At 37.0% G+C, this 15975-nt stretch overlaps 2 protein-coding genes across 2 annotated transcripts; one reads left to right on the plus strand and one right to left on the minus strand.

Annotated features, from left to right (window-relative positions):
- Window positions 1-8517: 8517 nt before the first annotated feature.
- Window positions 8518-9186, plus strand: LOC133815740 (secreted RxLR effector protein 161-like). The gene has a single exon (XM_062248545.1). The coding sequence runs from the start codon at window positions 8518-8520 to the stop codon at window positions 9184-9186; it is 669 nt and encodes a 222-aa protein (XP_062104529.1).
- A 2245-nt stretch (window positions 9187-11431) lies between these two features.
- Window positions 11432-13894, minus strand: LOC133815741 (proline-rich extensin-like protein EPR1). Its single transcript, XM_062248547.1, has one exon. It carries the CDS (start codon window positions 13892-13894, stop codon window positions 11432-11434), a length of 2463 nt encoding a protein of 820 aa, XP_062104531.1.
- Between the last annotated feature and the right edge of the window lie 2081 nt (window positions 13895-15975).

Genomic DNA, 15975 nt, shown 5'->3' on the forward strand with positions numbered 1-15975 from the left:
GGTGCTGAGCAAAGCTTATCCTTAAGCAACTGGAAGCTTTGTTGTTTTCGGGTCAGGTTGGTGAGCGAAGTGGCTATCTTTGAATAGCCCTCTACAAACTTCCTATAATAACCTGCTAACCCTAGAAAGCTTCTTACTTCAGATGCATTCTTTGGTCTGGGCCAATCCTTTACGACCTCTACCTTTGATGGGTCTACTGCAATTCCGTCTTTTGATATAATGTGCCCGAGGAACGCCACTTGCAAAAGCCAAAATTTGCATTTCTTGAACTTTGCATAGAGTTGATGCTCCTTCAATTGTGTCAAAATCAACCTCAAATGTCCCTCGTGCTTTACTTCATCCTTAGAGTATACTAAGATATCGTCGATGAACACAACAACGAATTTATCTAAGTAATCCTTGAAGACCCTATTCATTAAGTCTATAAACGCGGATGGTGCGTTAGTAAGACCAAAAGACATAACCAAGAACTCGTAATGTCCATAACGAGTCCTAAAGGCTGTCTTAGGAATATCTTCTCCCTTTACCTTGAGCTGATGATACCCAGACAGAAAATCGATCTTTGAAAATACAGTCGCGCCTCGGAGTTGATCAAACAAGTCATCGATCCGAGGTAGCGGGTATTTGTTCTTAATCGTTACCTTGTTCAGCTCGCGATAGTCTATACACATCCGCATACTTCCGTCCTTCTTCTTCACGAATAGTACCGGAGCTCCCCATGGCGAATGGCTTGGCCTAATAAAACCCAAGTCTAGGAGTTCTTGTAGCTGCGTCTTTAACTCCTTGAGTTCCGCAGGTGCCATTTGGTATGGTGCCTTAGAGATAGGCTCGGTGCTTGGTACTAATTATATCGTGAAGCCTATTTCCCGAGGTGGCGGAAATCCTGGCAAGTCATCGGGAAATATCTCTGGAAATTCTCGTATAATGCGGACGTCTCCAACCTTAAGTGGTGTCTCATTTTCCACATTTGTGATGCTGGCTAAGAACGCTTGACATCCTTTCTCCATCATTCTCTGAGCTTTGAGAGATGATACTAACGGGGTGCATAATCCTAAAGCTTGTCCCATGAAGCATAGTTTCTGGCCGTCAGGAGTCTCGAACATCACCTTCTTGCGTTTACAGTCGATGGTTGCGCCATGCCGTGTTAGCCAGTCCATGCCTAGTATTACGTCGAAGTCCTGATTACTAGTTCTATCAGGTCTCCTTCTAGTTCTATGTCCTCAATCTTTATCGATATGCCTCGTACTATCCATGATGATAGAACTACTTTGCCCGAAGGCAACTCGGTTACAAACCTATTTCTAAATCTTTCACAAGGTTTGTCTAGTTTTTCTATCATTCCTAACGAGATATACGAATGAGTGGCTGCCGAATCAAATAATACAGAGCATAAGTTATTGAGGATAGAAACCTGACCTGTGACCACCTTATTGCTGGCATCAGCCTCTCCTTGGGTTAAGGAAAAAACCCTAGCAGGAACCATCTTGTCGTCATTCTTCCCTTCTGGCTTTCGCTGGGGACAATCTCTTTTCCGGTGTCCTTCCTGACCACAGTTAAAACATTCCTTGGTGTTTGCGCGGCATTCTCCAGGATGTTTCTTCTGACACTTAGCACATGGCGGGTATTCCACGTAACCCGGCCTATTTCCCCCATTATTCGTCTGTGCCCTCTTATCGCTGTCGAATTTCTTGTTATCCAGATGCAGTTTTTTCTGACTGTTACCGTTGTTGCCGGACTGATTGTTGCCATTATGTTTGTTGTTCTGACTGATCTGAGGATGATTCTGCTGTCTAGGTTCAGGCTTACTGGCTTCCTCTTTACTTACATTGGCCTGCAACCTTTCTACTTCTATTGCCGTTTCAAGAACGTCGGCATACGTAGTATTTCCCGGGTTTGCTAACTTAACCCCCATCTCGATCTTTGGTCGAAGTCCTCTAACAAATTTGTTCACCCTCAGAAAATCGGTTGGAACCATCTCAGATGCGAACTTAGCTAAGCAATCGAACTGGCGAGCATACTCTGCCACCGATAAATTTCCTTGCTTCAAGTTGGCAAACTCCTCAACTCTTGAAGCGAGTACAGCCGAATTGTAGTACTTTTTGTGGAACAGCTCCACAAATCGAGTCCATGTCATGGTGGCAACTTCATGCGATTGCTGGACCAAGTCCCACCATATCCTGGAATCCTTCTTGAGTAATGATGAGACACAGGATATGCGGTCCGCATTACTGAGATTCATGTGCGTCAGAATTGGCTCCACATTCCTTAGCCACTCTTCTGCCTCAAAGGGGTCTGTAGTCCCTTCGAAGTTTGGAGCGTGATGTTTGCGGAACCTCTCATACACTGGTTCCATGTGCTGTACTGGATACGGCGCATAATTCACCATTGGCCATCCCCCATATGGACCAACTTGTTGGGGTGCTGAGGCCATTTTTTGTGGCTGCGGCTACGGTGGAGGCTGAGGCTGTGTCTGAGTCTGAGCCTGTTGGCGTTGTTGCTGTAAAAGTTCCTCAACTTGTTGTCGCAGTCTGGCGATCTCCGCAGTGTTGTTAGCTGGCGGTACTGGCGCGTTGCGGCTAGCAGTAGCACGCACTCCCCTTCTTCGAACTAGAGGGGCGTCATTGTTCGCTGGAACAGCGTTGGAGGCGTTTTCGTTGGTGCGTGCAGATCTTCGGAGCGACATCGTAGCAGAGTTCTAACAGTTGAAAGAAGCATGTTAGAACTTTACCTAATAGGCTCTAAGGCAAAAACTTATTCTAAAACAAGCATATCTCAGACCTATTTATTATAAATTCTTATGAAAAATTATATAAGTCTTTATTTATTATTTAGAGTGGGTTTCTATACTTAGAAAAACAAGTCATCTTTATTTTCTAAGTTTGTTTCTAATTATCCTATATGACTTAATTCTCAGGCTCGAAACTCATCTTTGTTCCAAAGTTAACCATATTGAGGGAGGGCTGGGATCAGTAAAATCGTTCCCACTACTATGGCCCCCTAACTCTCAATATAGAAACTTGGTTCATTGATTTGTATCCACCCTCACCGAACTTAGTCATTATTTATTTTACTTATTATTTATTATGATTGCAAAAATAAAAAAAATCAAACTCATACATGATAATGAAATAACATGATATTCATTTGGGAAAAAAAAATTCACTTATTACAACCATAAAACAAAGAAATAAATAAAACAAACAATGAAAAACTACTATTCTAAAAATCAGGATCTTCTACATCCGACCCTTCATCTAACATATCATCATCCAGTTCTTCATAATCCTCATTGTCATGTGCATCAAAATGTCCTCTAGGAAGGTTTGTGAAAATCCTATGTTTTTGCTCATTGGTAAACTGAAATTCAGATTTTGAAGTGAACCTAATTAGAAGAAAGTAATATCGCATTGTTGCTGGTAGTTCATCCTCTTCATCCATTGTTTCCCATATTTCCTCTAAGGCTTCAATTACGGGATGGAAATCTCTAAATAGTCTAATTATTAAAACATACTGCTTCGTTGCTCTCATCATGATTTGCTCAGACTCTTGAAGGTGACCTATCTCTCGGTGGAACAAAAGCAATCTCCAAGTGATTCTTTCTCGTGTTCCTATGGTGTTTCTTGGTTCTCTTATTCTCTTTAAAGCCTTAATGGCTCGGATATCCTCATAAGTTAATGCTCCGTTCATACTTAAACTGAAAACATAAATACTAAAAATCGTTAGCTATACACATAAGTAAAGTAACTATAACTTAAATACTTACTTGGCGGTCAGATTCGGAGCTTTTGAGTGTGTGTATCGAGGTGAACTATTATATTTGAATATAATGTTTGATTGATTAAATAAGTGTTACAAAAAGTGATTATTTAATCTAGTGGGGGGAATGTTATATTATTTCATATAATATAATATTAGATTAAATAATGTGACAAAATGTGATTTGTCATACAAATGTGATTTGTCACACCTTGTAACATATTATTGAGAGTCACAAAAATTAGACACATATGTGTGCCCAAATGTGACATATTTTGGAGTTACAAAATCAGTTACAAATTTGTAACTCCCAAATATTACCCAATAATGTGTATATTATATATTACACATTTGAGATTGGATTTCACAAAGTCATGATGATATATGACTGTTGGAGACATGTTTTTAACTCCCAATAGGTGTTTGGAGGTTACAAAATCATGTGGGAAAGGATTTGGGACGTTTTGGAACGTTTTGGAAAAATGACTTTTTTGTGCTGAAAATGGCCTGTGGCCGCGACCACTGAAAAGTTGTGGCCGCGGCCAGTGAGGCTGACAGCCTATGTGAATTTTCAGTTTTTTCCAAATTGAACGGTTCTAACATCCCAAATCTCCATTTTAATTCCATAAACATCCAATTAAACATTAGTAACAGCCATGGGGGTTGGTGGAATTTGAAATTCAAAGGGGTATCTCAAACTCTATAAATAGGAGCCTAATGCTCACTTGTATGACACACCATTTTTCATCCACAAAGCACTTGGCTGAAAAATACACCTTGAGGCTTGATAATTCCAGAGAGTTATTTCCTAGAGAGATCCCTTAGTGCTTAGAGAATATGGGGAAATAAGCATTTGGACAAAGGTCTTGAACCTTGTTCAAGTTGGTGATCCCCACTACTCTACACTTTGGTTGAGTGTGAGAGTTTGTTTGTGTTTTCATTCTTTTGTTCTTCTTATTTACTTGTATTATTATAGTATTGAGTTTGTAAGCTTCTTCTTCTACATCTTTCTATTTACTTGTATTTTGAGCAATTGAGTTGTAATATTTATTTAATCAATATTATATTGTCCATTGTATTTTTGCATAGAGTTGTATTTGGTTTTTCCATATTTCCATTGAGCAATTATAATATATATTCTCTAACAAGAACTTCATGCGAAGGAACCGTTGCTCTGATACCAACTGTAATGACCCAACTATTCTAGACTTTGGACCATTAATGAAAACTACACATAGACCCTAATAAAACTTACAAGTGAAAAGATCATAACTTTATTAAAACTTGTAAAAACAAATGTTAAAGTTACATAAAATTAAAGTTAGGATATGGGATCCCATTGTTTTAAAATCAAAACATAACATAATTGTAATTAAAAGAGATTACATAAATAAGTGCGGAAAAATACACATAAAAACATAAGTAAAGACTTCATCCTCGAATCGAAACTCTCGGCTCTTTGAATCCATTTCGCCTCAATACACATGCCCAAAACTACCAAGAACCTTTCCCGCCACTAAAGTTATTTTCCTGCACGTATAAACAAAATGGAGTGAGCCTAATGCCTAGCAAGGAAAATCTAACACATAAACCATATACATAAATTTCATAAAGAAACATAAAACATATCATAACACTTATGTCACATACATACTATAATGGCCATTATTACTTGGGGTCCCATAAACTAAACAAGTCATATGCTCATTAGATTAGTGGGGCTTGCTAGCTAAGCAAGTCATATGCCCATAATCTATTTGGGGCTTGTTAGTTGTACGGGTCATATGCCCAAGTCTACAAACATACTTAACATATCATATTACATAACACATAATCATAAGATATCATATAACACATAAATCCTATCCTATTTTCCTTACCAAATTACCGGGATATGAGAATAGAATAGATTTTGGGACTTTGGAACACTCCTAAAAACCATAAATGGGAGAGTGAGTATACTAAAGAGAATGAGATGAAAAGAATGGAAGAACTTATACCATTAAGAATATACTTACCAAAAACTTATGTGCAAGTTCTTAGATTTCCTAACCAAGAATAAGGAATAAGGTTAGAATACTGAGTAGAAGACTACAAGAACATAAAGAAAATAATATCAAATGAACTAGAGTGTGGAATACCTTGAATGCTTCTATAGCCAATCTAAACCTTGAACTGAAATGCTATGAAACCTTACTTCCCAAGTGTTTGGTAAGCTTATAATGATCAAGCTTATAATTCCCAACCCAAGTGTTTACACTCTCACACTAACCTAACAACTTGCAGCCTCTGAACTTAGCTTAATAGATGAATAAATGGCTGGGTACTAGGTCCTATTTATAGAGTTTAGGAATGAAAAGATCTTCATTTAACTTGAATAAAAATAATGGCTTTTTAAGTGAAAAATATTTGAATTATCGTTCAGCAGAGGCTGAAGACTCGTTCAGAAAGATGCTGGACTTATCAAGAGGTTGAAGATTTGAATGGAGAACATTTTCAAAATGTTTCAAAATGCCCTAAAGGAGGCGATATATCGCCTGGGCCAGTATGCCCGAGGCAATCGTGCGATGTTTTTTTTTTTTTTTCCGTGCTGCGATATATCGCCCCCTATAGCTGCGATATATCGACATACGTTGAATATTTAAACACGAAATTACACATTTTTAGCTTAATTTGAATTGAGTAAACAACCTTGACTAAGCCCTCTAACGTTTTCAAAGCTGCTGACTGACCCTAGGATATTCAAATTTTAACCTTAATAAATTTATTCCTCAAAATACTTAATCATTATTAAACATACACATGACATGTGCTATAATCTTATTGGGTCTTATCTAAACCTTATAATATAATAAATATTACCCTCAATATCAGTCATATTAATCAAACCTTAGGTTAAAATTAATATTCTAAATCTATAGGTTAAACTTATAAAATCTACAAGTATTACTATGAGTGTCCAAATAAATCCCGGTCTGAACCAAAAATCCACAGTCATAAAGATAATACTATTATTACTATTATACTACTATCTAACTTAGCTAAGTAAAGTTCTTGGACTCTACAACAAAAGAAGTCTTAGAGTATGTACACTCAGACTGGTGGGGATCACCTCAGGTACCAAATTCCTTATCTGGTTCTCATTATTTTCTGTCCATAATTGATGATTTTGTTAGGAGAGTTTGGGTTTATTTCTTAAAACATAAGTTATTAAATTTAAGGAATGGAAAATCACAACTAAAAATCAATGTGGAAAGAAACTTAAAAAACTAAGAACAAATAATGGTTTAGAATTTTGTAGTGGTGAGTTTAACAAATTTTGTGCTGAGAATGGAATTATAAGACATAAAAAATGCCCTGACACTCCTCAACATAATGGATTAGCCGAAAGAATGAATAGGACTATCCTAAATAAATTTAGATGTATGCTATCCGAATCGGGTTTGCCTAAGTGTTTTTGGGTTGAAGCTACTTCTACTACTTGCTACTTAATAAATAGGTCACCTTCTTCAGCTATAGGATTTAAAACTCCTATGGAAGTATGAACTGGTAAAAGTCCAAACTTGTCTCATTTAAAAACATCTGGTTGTATTGCTTATGTGCATAAGAATCAAGGAAAATTAGAGCCAAGAGCTCTAAAAGCTGTTTTCATTGGGTATCCTAGTGGTGTTAAATGTTATAAACTATGGTTAATAAATGAAAAAAATGTGTCATTAGTAAGCATGTTATTTTTTATGAAAATTCTTGCTACAAAACTAACTTGAAGGGACAAAATATTACTGAAAATTCACAGTTTGAGGTGGAAAATAAATCTGATGCTGGTCTACAATATCAGACATATATAAACTTTGATTTTTCAGGTAACAATGACACAATTAAGGTGGAGCATAGTGAAGAAAATCCAAGGGAAGAGCCTACTGAAACAGAAATTGAGGTGGAGCAAGCTGATACCAATGAAGATCTAAGAGACTAATTGCTGGCCAGAGATAGAACAAGGAGAGAAATAAGGAAACCTGATAGATATTCAACCTAATTTGCACAATCCGAGATGCTTTGAATATTGGGGACTCAATAGAGCTTGGAGAGCCAACCTTTTTTGCTGAAGTAAGCAAGAACAAATATAGAAGGGAATGGACAGCTGCTATGCAAGAAGAAATGAAGTCCCATTGGAAAAACCAAACTTGGAAGCTTGTTGACAGGCCAGAAAATAAGAAGATAATTGGATGTAAGTGGATTTATAAGATCAAGCCTGTTATTCCTGGTGTTGAAAATAAGAGGTTTAAGGCTAGAGTTGTGGCAAAAGGATTCTCTCAAATCGAGGGGGTTGACTATCATGAAGCTTTCTCTCCAGTGGTGAAACTATCATCTATAAGGCTCGTGCTTGCTATTGTAGCAATGCATAATTTTGAATTAGAGCAACTTGATGTGAAGACTGCTTTCTTACATGGCAACCTTGAAGAGAATATATACATGTCTCAGCCGGAAGGTTTTGTCATGAAAGGGACAGAAGGGAAAGTTTGTTTGCTTCAAAGATCTCTGTACGGATTAAAGCAGTCACCAAGAATGTGGTACAAGAGGTTTGATGATTTTATTCTAACTAAGGGATATAGTATAAGTCACTATGATCACTGTGTTTATTTGAGAAAAATAAGAGAAGGTGTGATGATTTACTTACTACTGTATGTTGATGACATGCTTCTAGCATGCCAAGATAAGGAGGAAATTTGAAAGTTGAAAGAGGTTCTCAAGGCAGAATTTGACATGAAAGACCTAGGGCCTACTAGAAGAATACTTGGCATAGAAATCAAGAGAGATAGAAGAAAGGGATTGTTAAAACTATCTCAATCAGGTTATATCAAAAGGATTATAGAAATCTTTGGTAAAAAAGATGCTAAAACTGTTTGCACTCCTACTGCTGCAAATGTCAGATTAGAAGCTGTCAAAGGTGAGTTATCAAATGAAGAGGCTACATATATGGATAATCTTCCCTATTCTAGTGCTGTGGGAAGTATTATGTATGCAATGATAGGAACAAGGCCTGACATTGCTTATGGAGTTAGCCTTATTAGCAGATTTATGAGCAAACCTGCCCGATCTCACTGGCAAGTTGTTAAGTGGCTGCTGAGATATTTGAAGGGAAGTTCAGAACTAGGATTAGAATACAAAAGAGGAGAAAAACAAGTTATAGGCTACTGTGACTCAGATTATGCTGCTGATCTAGACAAAAGAAGGTCTTTAACTGATTTTGTTTTTACATTTGGTGGAAATGTCATTAGCTGGAAATCAAACTTGCAACACATTGTGGCTTTGTCTACCACTGAAGTCGAATATGTGGCTCTTACAGAAGCAATAAAGGAGGCAATATGGCAGCAAGGTATAACCAAAGAGCTAGAACTGAATTCAGCAGATACTAAGGTGTATTGTGACTAACAGAGTGCCATACACTTGTCCAAGAATAGTGCTTACCATGAAAGGACCAAACACATTGATGTTAGGCTGCACTTCATAAGAGATGTAGTGGCACAAGGAGAGATAAAAGTAGAAAAGATATCTACTTTAATTAATCCAGCTGATATGTTAACCAAGAGAATACCAACAAACAAGTTCAAGGAAGCTTTGGACTTGTTAAATGTCAGTCCTACTTAGTTACTACAGCTGGAGCAGGGTTCCCTTTGTCGATTCCTTCTAATTCCTATAGAAATGTCAGTCAAGGTGGAGTTTGTTAATGTGTGACTTGCATTTCTTGGTTGTTAGTTAAAACCATTTTCTTGGGCTGCAGACCAAGTAGTTGTTTTATTCTGTTAAGTCAAGATCTGTTAGTTAGGTTATCTATAGGTCTTTGTTTGTAAGCCTTATATCTATAAAAGGCATAGATTAGTTTAGGAGAGAGGTGAAAAAAGAATAAGAGAGTTTAGTGTGCTAAAAGGTTCTGTTTTGTCTACTCTGTTCTTGTGGAGAAAGAAAACAAGAGTGACTGTGAGCTTTGGGGTTTTGGCCTGGTGAATGGCTTGTAAAGACCTGTAGCTGGTGAATTCTAGTGCTGTAAATCTCTCTTCTTCATAGTGGATTCAACTAGGGAAGATAAGTTCCTTGCCTTGGATGTAGGAGTTCCTAATTGGAATCACTGAACCAAGTATATTGGTGTAATTTTGTTTCTATTTACTCTTTTTTTGTCATTATTTTTCTTGTTCCTTTGCTGTGTGTATTCTGTTCAATTCAGATATCAAGCAAAGCTCTCTCATGAGACTTTGTTAAAAGTATTAATAAGAGCACTCCTGTAATAACTCATTCAAAATAGAGTATTCTTTAAAAAAAAGATTGAAGAAATAAGGCATAAAGTATGCAATTTCCAACCGGTGATGTAAACTACACTACAAAAAATCTTAGTTTTAGTCACAACAAATTTTGTGACTAAAAACAAAAAATTCGTGACTAAGGAAAAATCATTATACTTATGTCATCACTAAAAAGTCTGTGGTTAAAAGTATTAGTCACAAAGATCACAATTTGTTGTCACTGAATGTATTTTTAGTCACAACAAATTTTATCACTAAAAATAATAGGTTGTGACTAAAGCTACATTAGTGACAACTTGTGATTAAGTATGACTTTTTAGTCACAAATAATTTTTTGTTGTTACTAAAAGTGGTATTTAGTCACACAAAATATATGTTGTGACTAAAAAATTGTCACTAAAAGTTACCTTTATTTGTAGTGCTAGTTCTCTATTTTCTTTATTTTTATCTCTATATGTAGAGAAATGATAAATCTCCGTTAAACATTTTTTTATTATTTTATTCATTTTTCTTTCTTTCTCTCTAATTAATTATTTTTTATCATTTATATTTCTCTTTTATTTTCTTATTTTAATTAATATTTTTTTAAAGGTATAATATTTAAATAAGGTAAATAAAAATATAAAGAATCTGATGAATAATATGTAATGTAAAATTCTTATGCAAAATACAAAAAATGTGAGATTTTGATGATATATTTTGAAAGATAGAGTAGAAAAACTATGAAGGTGTATAAGCTCCCATATTATTACAATTACACACTAATTCATACTAAAAATTATATATTTTTGTAACAAAAATTAACGTATATAATCAAAAAAAATTATAACTAATATTTTCAAAACTAATTTGTGAAATTAGCATATTTGTAACAAAGATTTACAAGACTAATTTGGCAAATAAAAGATTTATTTTTATAACTAAACCATTACAGAAATTCTAGTGCTTACAAATTTTAGCTTATTATTATAAAAATTATTGCCTCATATATTCAGGTTGTCGTTTTGTTGTTGTAATTATTATCATCCAGTTTGACTTTGCCAGCTAGGTTTATAAATATATATATGTATTAAGCTAGCTAGAGATTTCATGATCAATTTAAGTCAAAATAGATATTGGCCTGGTGTGCATACAAAACTATATATTTATAGATATAATCTCATCAGCTTAAACTGAGAAGAGCATACATTGACGATCAAAGTACATTAATTCAAGAGCATATAAAAATTGAAGACGACTAACTATACGTAATTGAACTCCAGAAATGCACCGCCATGAGTCGTATAAAAACTCTTATTTTCCAGAAAATCAACCCTTAGTATTATTATTATCTCAATTTCACGCCATGATCAACTCATCACACGAACCATCCTCACTTCTCAATAATGGCTAGGACTCGGGGGCGCCGGAGGGTATCCGGGGTGGTGACCGTAACTCGGTGGTGGCTTGGGCTTCTCCATAGGAGGAGGCTTCACGTAAACCGGAGGGTGTCGGGGGTGGTGACCGTAACTCGGTGGTGGCTTGGGCTTCTCCATATGAGGAGGCTTCACGTAAACCGGAGGGTGTCGGGGGTGGTGACCGTAACTCGGTGGTGGCTTGGGCTTCTCCATGTGAGGAGGCTTCACGTAAACCGGGGTCGGTGGTGGCTTAGGCTTCTCAACGTGGGGTGGCTTCACATACACTGGGGTTGGTGGTGGCTTAGGCTTGACCTCTGGTGGAGGCTTTACGTAAACTGGGGTAGGTGGTGGCTTAGGCTTCTCCACCGGTGGTGGCTTCACGTACACTGGGGTTGGTGGTGGCTTAGGCTTCTCCACCGGTGGCTTTACGTAAACAGGTGGTGGCTTAGGCTTTACTTCCGGTGGAGGCTTCACGTAAACAGGTGGTGGCTTAGGCTTTACTTCCGGTGGAGGCTTCACGTAAACAGGTGGTGGCTTAGGCTTTACTTCCGGCGGAGGCTTTACGTAAACAGGTGGTGGCTTAGGCTTTACTTCCGGTGGGGGCTTTACGTAAACAGGTGGTGGCTTAGGCTTTACTTCTGGTGGAGGCTTCACGTAAACAGGTGGTGGCTTAGGCTTTACTTCCGGTGGAGGCTTTACGTAAACAGGTGGTGGCTTAGGCTTTACTTCCGGTGGGGGCTTTACTTCCGGTGGAGGCTTTACGTAAACAGGTGGTGGCTTAGGCTTTACTTCCGGTGGAGGCTTCACGTAAACAGGTGGTGGCCTAGGCTTTACTTCCGGTGGAGGCTTTACGTAAACAGGTGGTGGCTTAGGCTTTACTTCTGGTGGGGGCTTTACTTCCGGTGGAGGCTTTACGTAAACAGGTGGTGGCTTAGGCTTTACTTCCGGTGGGGGCTTTACTTCCGGTGGAGGCTTTACGTAAACAGGTGGTGGCTTAGGCTTTACTTCCGGTGGGGGCTTTACTTCCGGTGGAGGCTTCACGTAAACAGGTGGTGGCTTAGGCTTTACTTCCGGTGGGGGCTTTACTTCCGGTGGAGGCTTTACGTAAACAGGTGGTGGTTTAGGCTTTACTTCCGGTGGGGGCTTTACTTCCGGTGGAGGCTTCACGTAAACAGGTGGTGGCTTAGGCTTTACTTCCGGTGGAGGCTTTACGTAAACAGGTGGTGGCTTAGGCTTTACTTCCGGTGGGGGCTTTACTTCCGGTGGAGGCTTCACGTAAACAGGTGGTGGCTTAGGCTTTACTTCCGGTGGAGGCTTTACGTAAACAGGTGGTGGCTTAGGCTTTACTTCCGGTGGGGGCTTTACTTCCGGTGGAGGCTTTACGTATACAGGTGGTGGCTTAGGCTTTACTTCCGGTGGGGGCTTTACTTCCGGTGGAGGCTTCACGTAAACAGGTGGTGGCTTAGGCTTTACTTCCGGTGGAGGCTTTACGTAAACAGGTGGTGGCTTAGGCTTTACTTCCGGTGGGGGCTTTACTTCCGGTGGAGGCTTTACGTAAACAGGTGGTGGCTTAGGCTTTACTTCCGGTGGAGGCTTTACGTAAACAGGTGGTGGCTTAGGCTTTACTTCCGGTGGGGGCTTTACTTCTGGTGGAGGCTTTACGTAAACAGGTGGTGGCTTAGGCTTTACTTCTGGTGGAGGCTTCACGTAAACAGGTGGTGGCTTAGGCTTTACTTCCGGTGGAGGCTTTACGTAAACAGGTGGTGGCTTAGGCTTTACTTCCGGTGGGGGCTTTACTTCTGGTGGAGGCTTTACGTAAACAGGTGGTGGCTTAGGCTTTACTTCCGGTGGAGGCTTTACGTAAACAGGTGGTGGCTTAGGCTTTACTTCCGGTGGGGGCTTTACTTCCGGTGGAGGCTTCACGTAAACAGGTGGTGGCTTAGGCTTTACTTCCGGTGGAGGCTTTACGTAAACAGGTGGTGGCTTAGGCTTTACTTCTGGTGGGGGCTTTACTTCCGGTGGAGGCTTTACGTAAACAGGTGGTGGCTTAGGCTTTACTTCTGGTGGGGGCTTTACTTCCGGTGGAGGCTTTACGTAAACAGGTGGTGGCTTAGGCTTTACTTCCGGTGGGGGCTTTACTTCCGGTGGAGGCTTCACGTAAACAGGTGGTGGCTTAGGCTTTACTTCCGGTGGAGGCTTTACGTAAACAGGTGGTGGCTTAGGCTTTACTTCCGGTGGAGGCTTCACGTAAACAGGTGGTGGCTTAGGCTTTACTTCCGGCGGAGGCTTCACGTAAACTGGGGTTGGTGGTGGCTTAGGCTTCTCAGCCACCGGAGGAGGGTGAGGCTCGTAGATGGGAGGAGAAGAGTAATCAGCCAGAGTTGATTGAGTGGCAAAAAGTGCCACTCCGAGGAGTAGAAGTACTAGAAACTGAGACCAAGACATTTTGTGTTACTTGTGATGAGTTATGCTTATTAAGTGGTGCTTTTTTATAGTACCAAATGCAGAGCTATGTCGGTAGCATAGGTCCAATTACTTCTTTATTTTCATACACTCCAAGAGGTAAGTGAAATTATGTCGTTTTGTTTTGTGTGTAATCAAGATAACTTTTGAGAATTGTTATGCTGTACTAGTGCTTAGATGTAATGCAAATAAATTTTATAAAATATTATTAATCATTTATGACAATGGGAATCAAGATCTCCCATTATATTATCGTATCCCATACTATGTATAATCACTATAATAATGACTATTCATTTAATTTTCCTTTCGTTAAAAAAATATTTTCTCATTTAATAATATGAGATGTTAAAATTAAATTAATTGGACACATTATATAAGACATGATGAAACTGTGGTGTTTGACATCTTTAAAATGCAAAATAGCATTACTTATAACTTTTTTAGGTGATTTGTGGGTCCATTAGTACTGAAAACTAAAGTAATTAAAGTTTGGTTTTACATAGTTGACGGTGGTTCTATATTATAGGCTTTGAAATCCGTCTCCATAGACGCTTTGTTAAAATAAAAACAAGAAACAAACACATCAGCATACAACTTTATATTCATGTAATACATCTTCTAATTTTTCTTTTTTATTTTTTAAAAATATTATTTTATAAATTGATGTTGACTCCACTTATACATTTATATGTTTTTATATATATAAATATAATCTATATAAATTAAAAAAAATACCCCGTTTAATATTCTTATAATTTCTCTAATGATTTAAAATTAGATTACCACCTAATATAATTTAATAAGTAATATTATATATTCTAAATAATATAAAAAAAAAAAAAAAAGCTATATTAGGTAAAGTTCAACACACGTTCAAGTGGGTCCCAACATAATTTTTTATAAAAAGATTGGTAGAGAGACAGTGACAACACTGCCATTTAATTTATTTTTTAAAAAATTAATATATTTTTTTTATAATGGTGTACTTTTACAACTATTGCTATCATTGGAGATGCCTAGAATCTTCTAAAATTAATAATTTTTTTTAAATGAAAAATTAATGTGTTATTACAAGTTCATTGGTTAGAGCACCCGAAGCTTCTGACATGAAATCCATCATACTGGCAAAAATTACTGCAAAAATAATACTTTTGGCATATAAATGATCCTCGATAAAATAAAAAAAAATTGTTTTTTTCTGCTAGCATCATCGATATTTTATATTTACATAGAGAAATCGACTGAGAAAAAAAGTTATAACTCAAATAGTTTTCACACCAAATCATCAAAAATCAGTGGTCACCATTAAAGAAAGAAGATATATATGGCTCTCAATCATATCATATCCTTCGTGCCCATGTATTATCACGGGTAAGTTTTAGAGATATTTTTATATTATTTAAATATAATATTTTTAAATCTTTTTATTAAAATAATAAAAGAAAAAAAACATAAATAATAAAAAATAAGTAATTAGAAAGAGAAAAAAAAAAGAATATACTTATTTGGTATCCTGTATTTTTGCAAAGTATCATTTTATTACTTCTGTTTTCAATAATGTTCATATGATACCCTGTATTTTAAAATCGTACATATTTAGTACCATAAACTCATATTTGATAGATAAAATTTTGTCAATATGATCAAATTGTCATCAATTATATGTAATTATGTAATTAAATTTAAATTTGTAACTTACATAATTGACAGCAGTTTGATTAAATTGACAAAATTTTATCTATCAAATCTGAGTTTAGGGTACCAAATATGTATGATTTTAAAATACAGGATATCATATGAGTATTATTGAAAACAGAAGGTACCAAAATGATACTTTGCAAAAACACAGGGTACCAAATAAGTATATTCCCATAAAATAATAACAAATGTACTTAAAGGAGTTTTATATCACTCTCTACATATACAAATAAAAATGAAGATTATCTAAAATAGATATCTATTTAGCCCACTCACAAAAGGTGATTGTAAATTTATATATATTTTTTATGTAAATAAATAATATTTTTTTTATATGTAGTGAAATACTATTTATAAAGCTA

The sequence above is a fragment of the Humulus lupulus genome, chromosome 2 (genome assembly GCF_963169125.1).
Source record: "Humulus lupulus chromosome 2, drHumLupu1.1, whole genome shotgun sequence".
NCBI classification, from domain to species: domain Eukaryota; kingdom Viridiplantae; phylum Streptophyta; class Magnoliopsida; order Rosales; family Cannabaceae; genus Humulus; species Humulus lupulus.

Excerpts from the sequence above, each read along its gene's own strand:
- LOC133815740 (XM_062248545.1), top strand. The coding sequence starts at position 8,518 with ATGAAAGACCTAGGGCCTACTAGAAGAATACTTGGCATAGAAATCAAG.
- LOC133815741 (XM_062248547.1), bottom strand. The coding sequence starts at position 13,894 with ATGTCTTGGTCTCAGTTTCTAGTACTTCTACTCCTCGGAGTGGCACTT.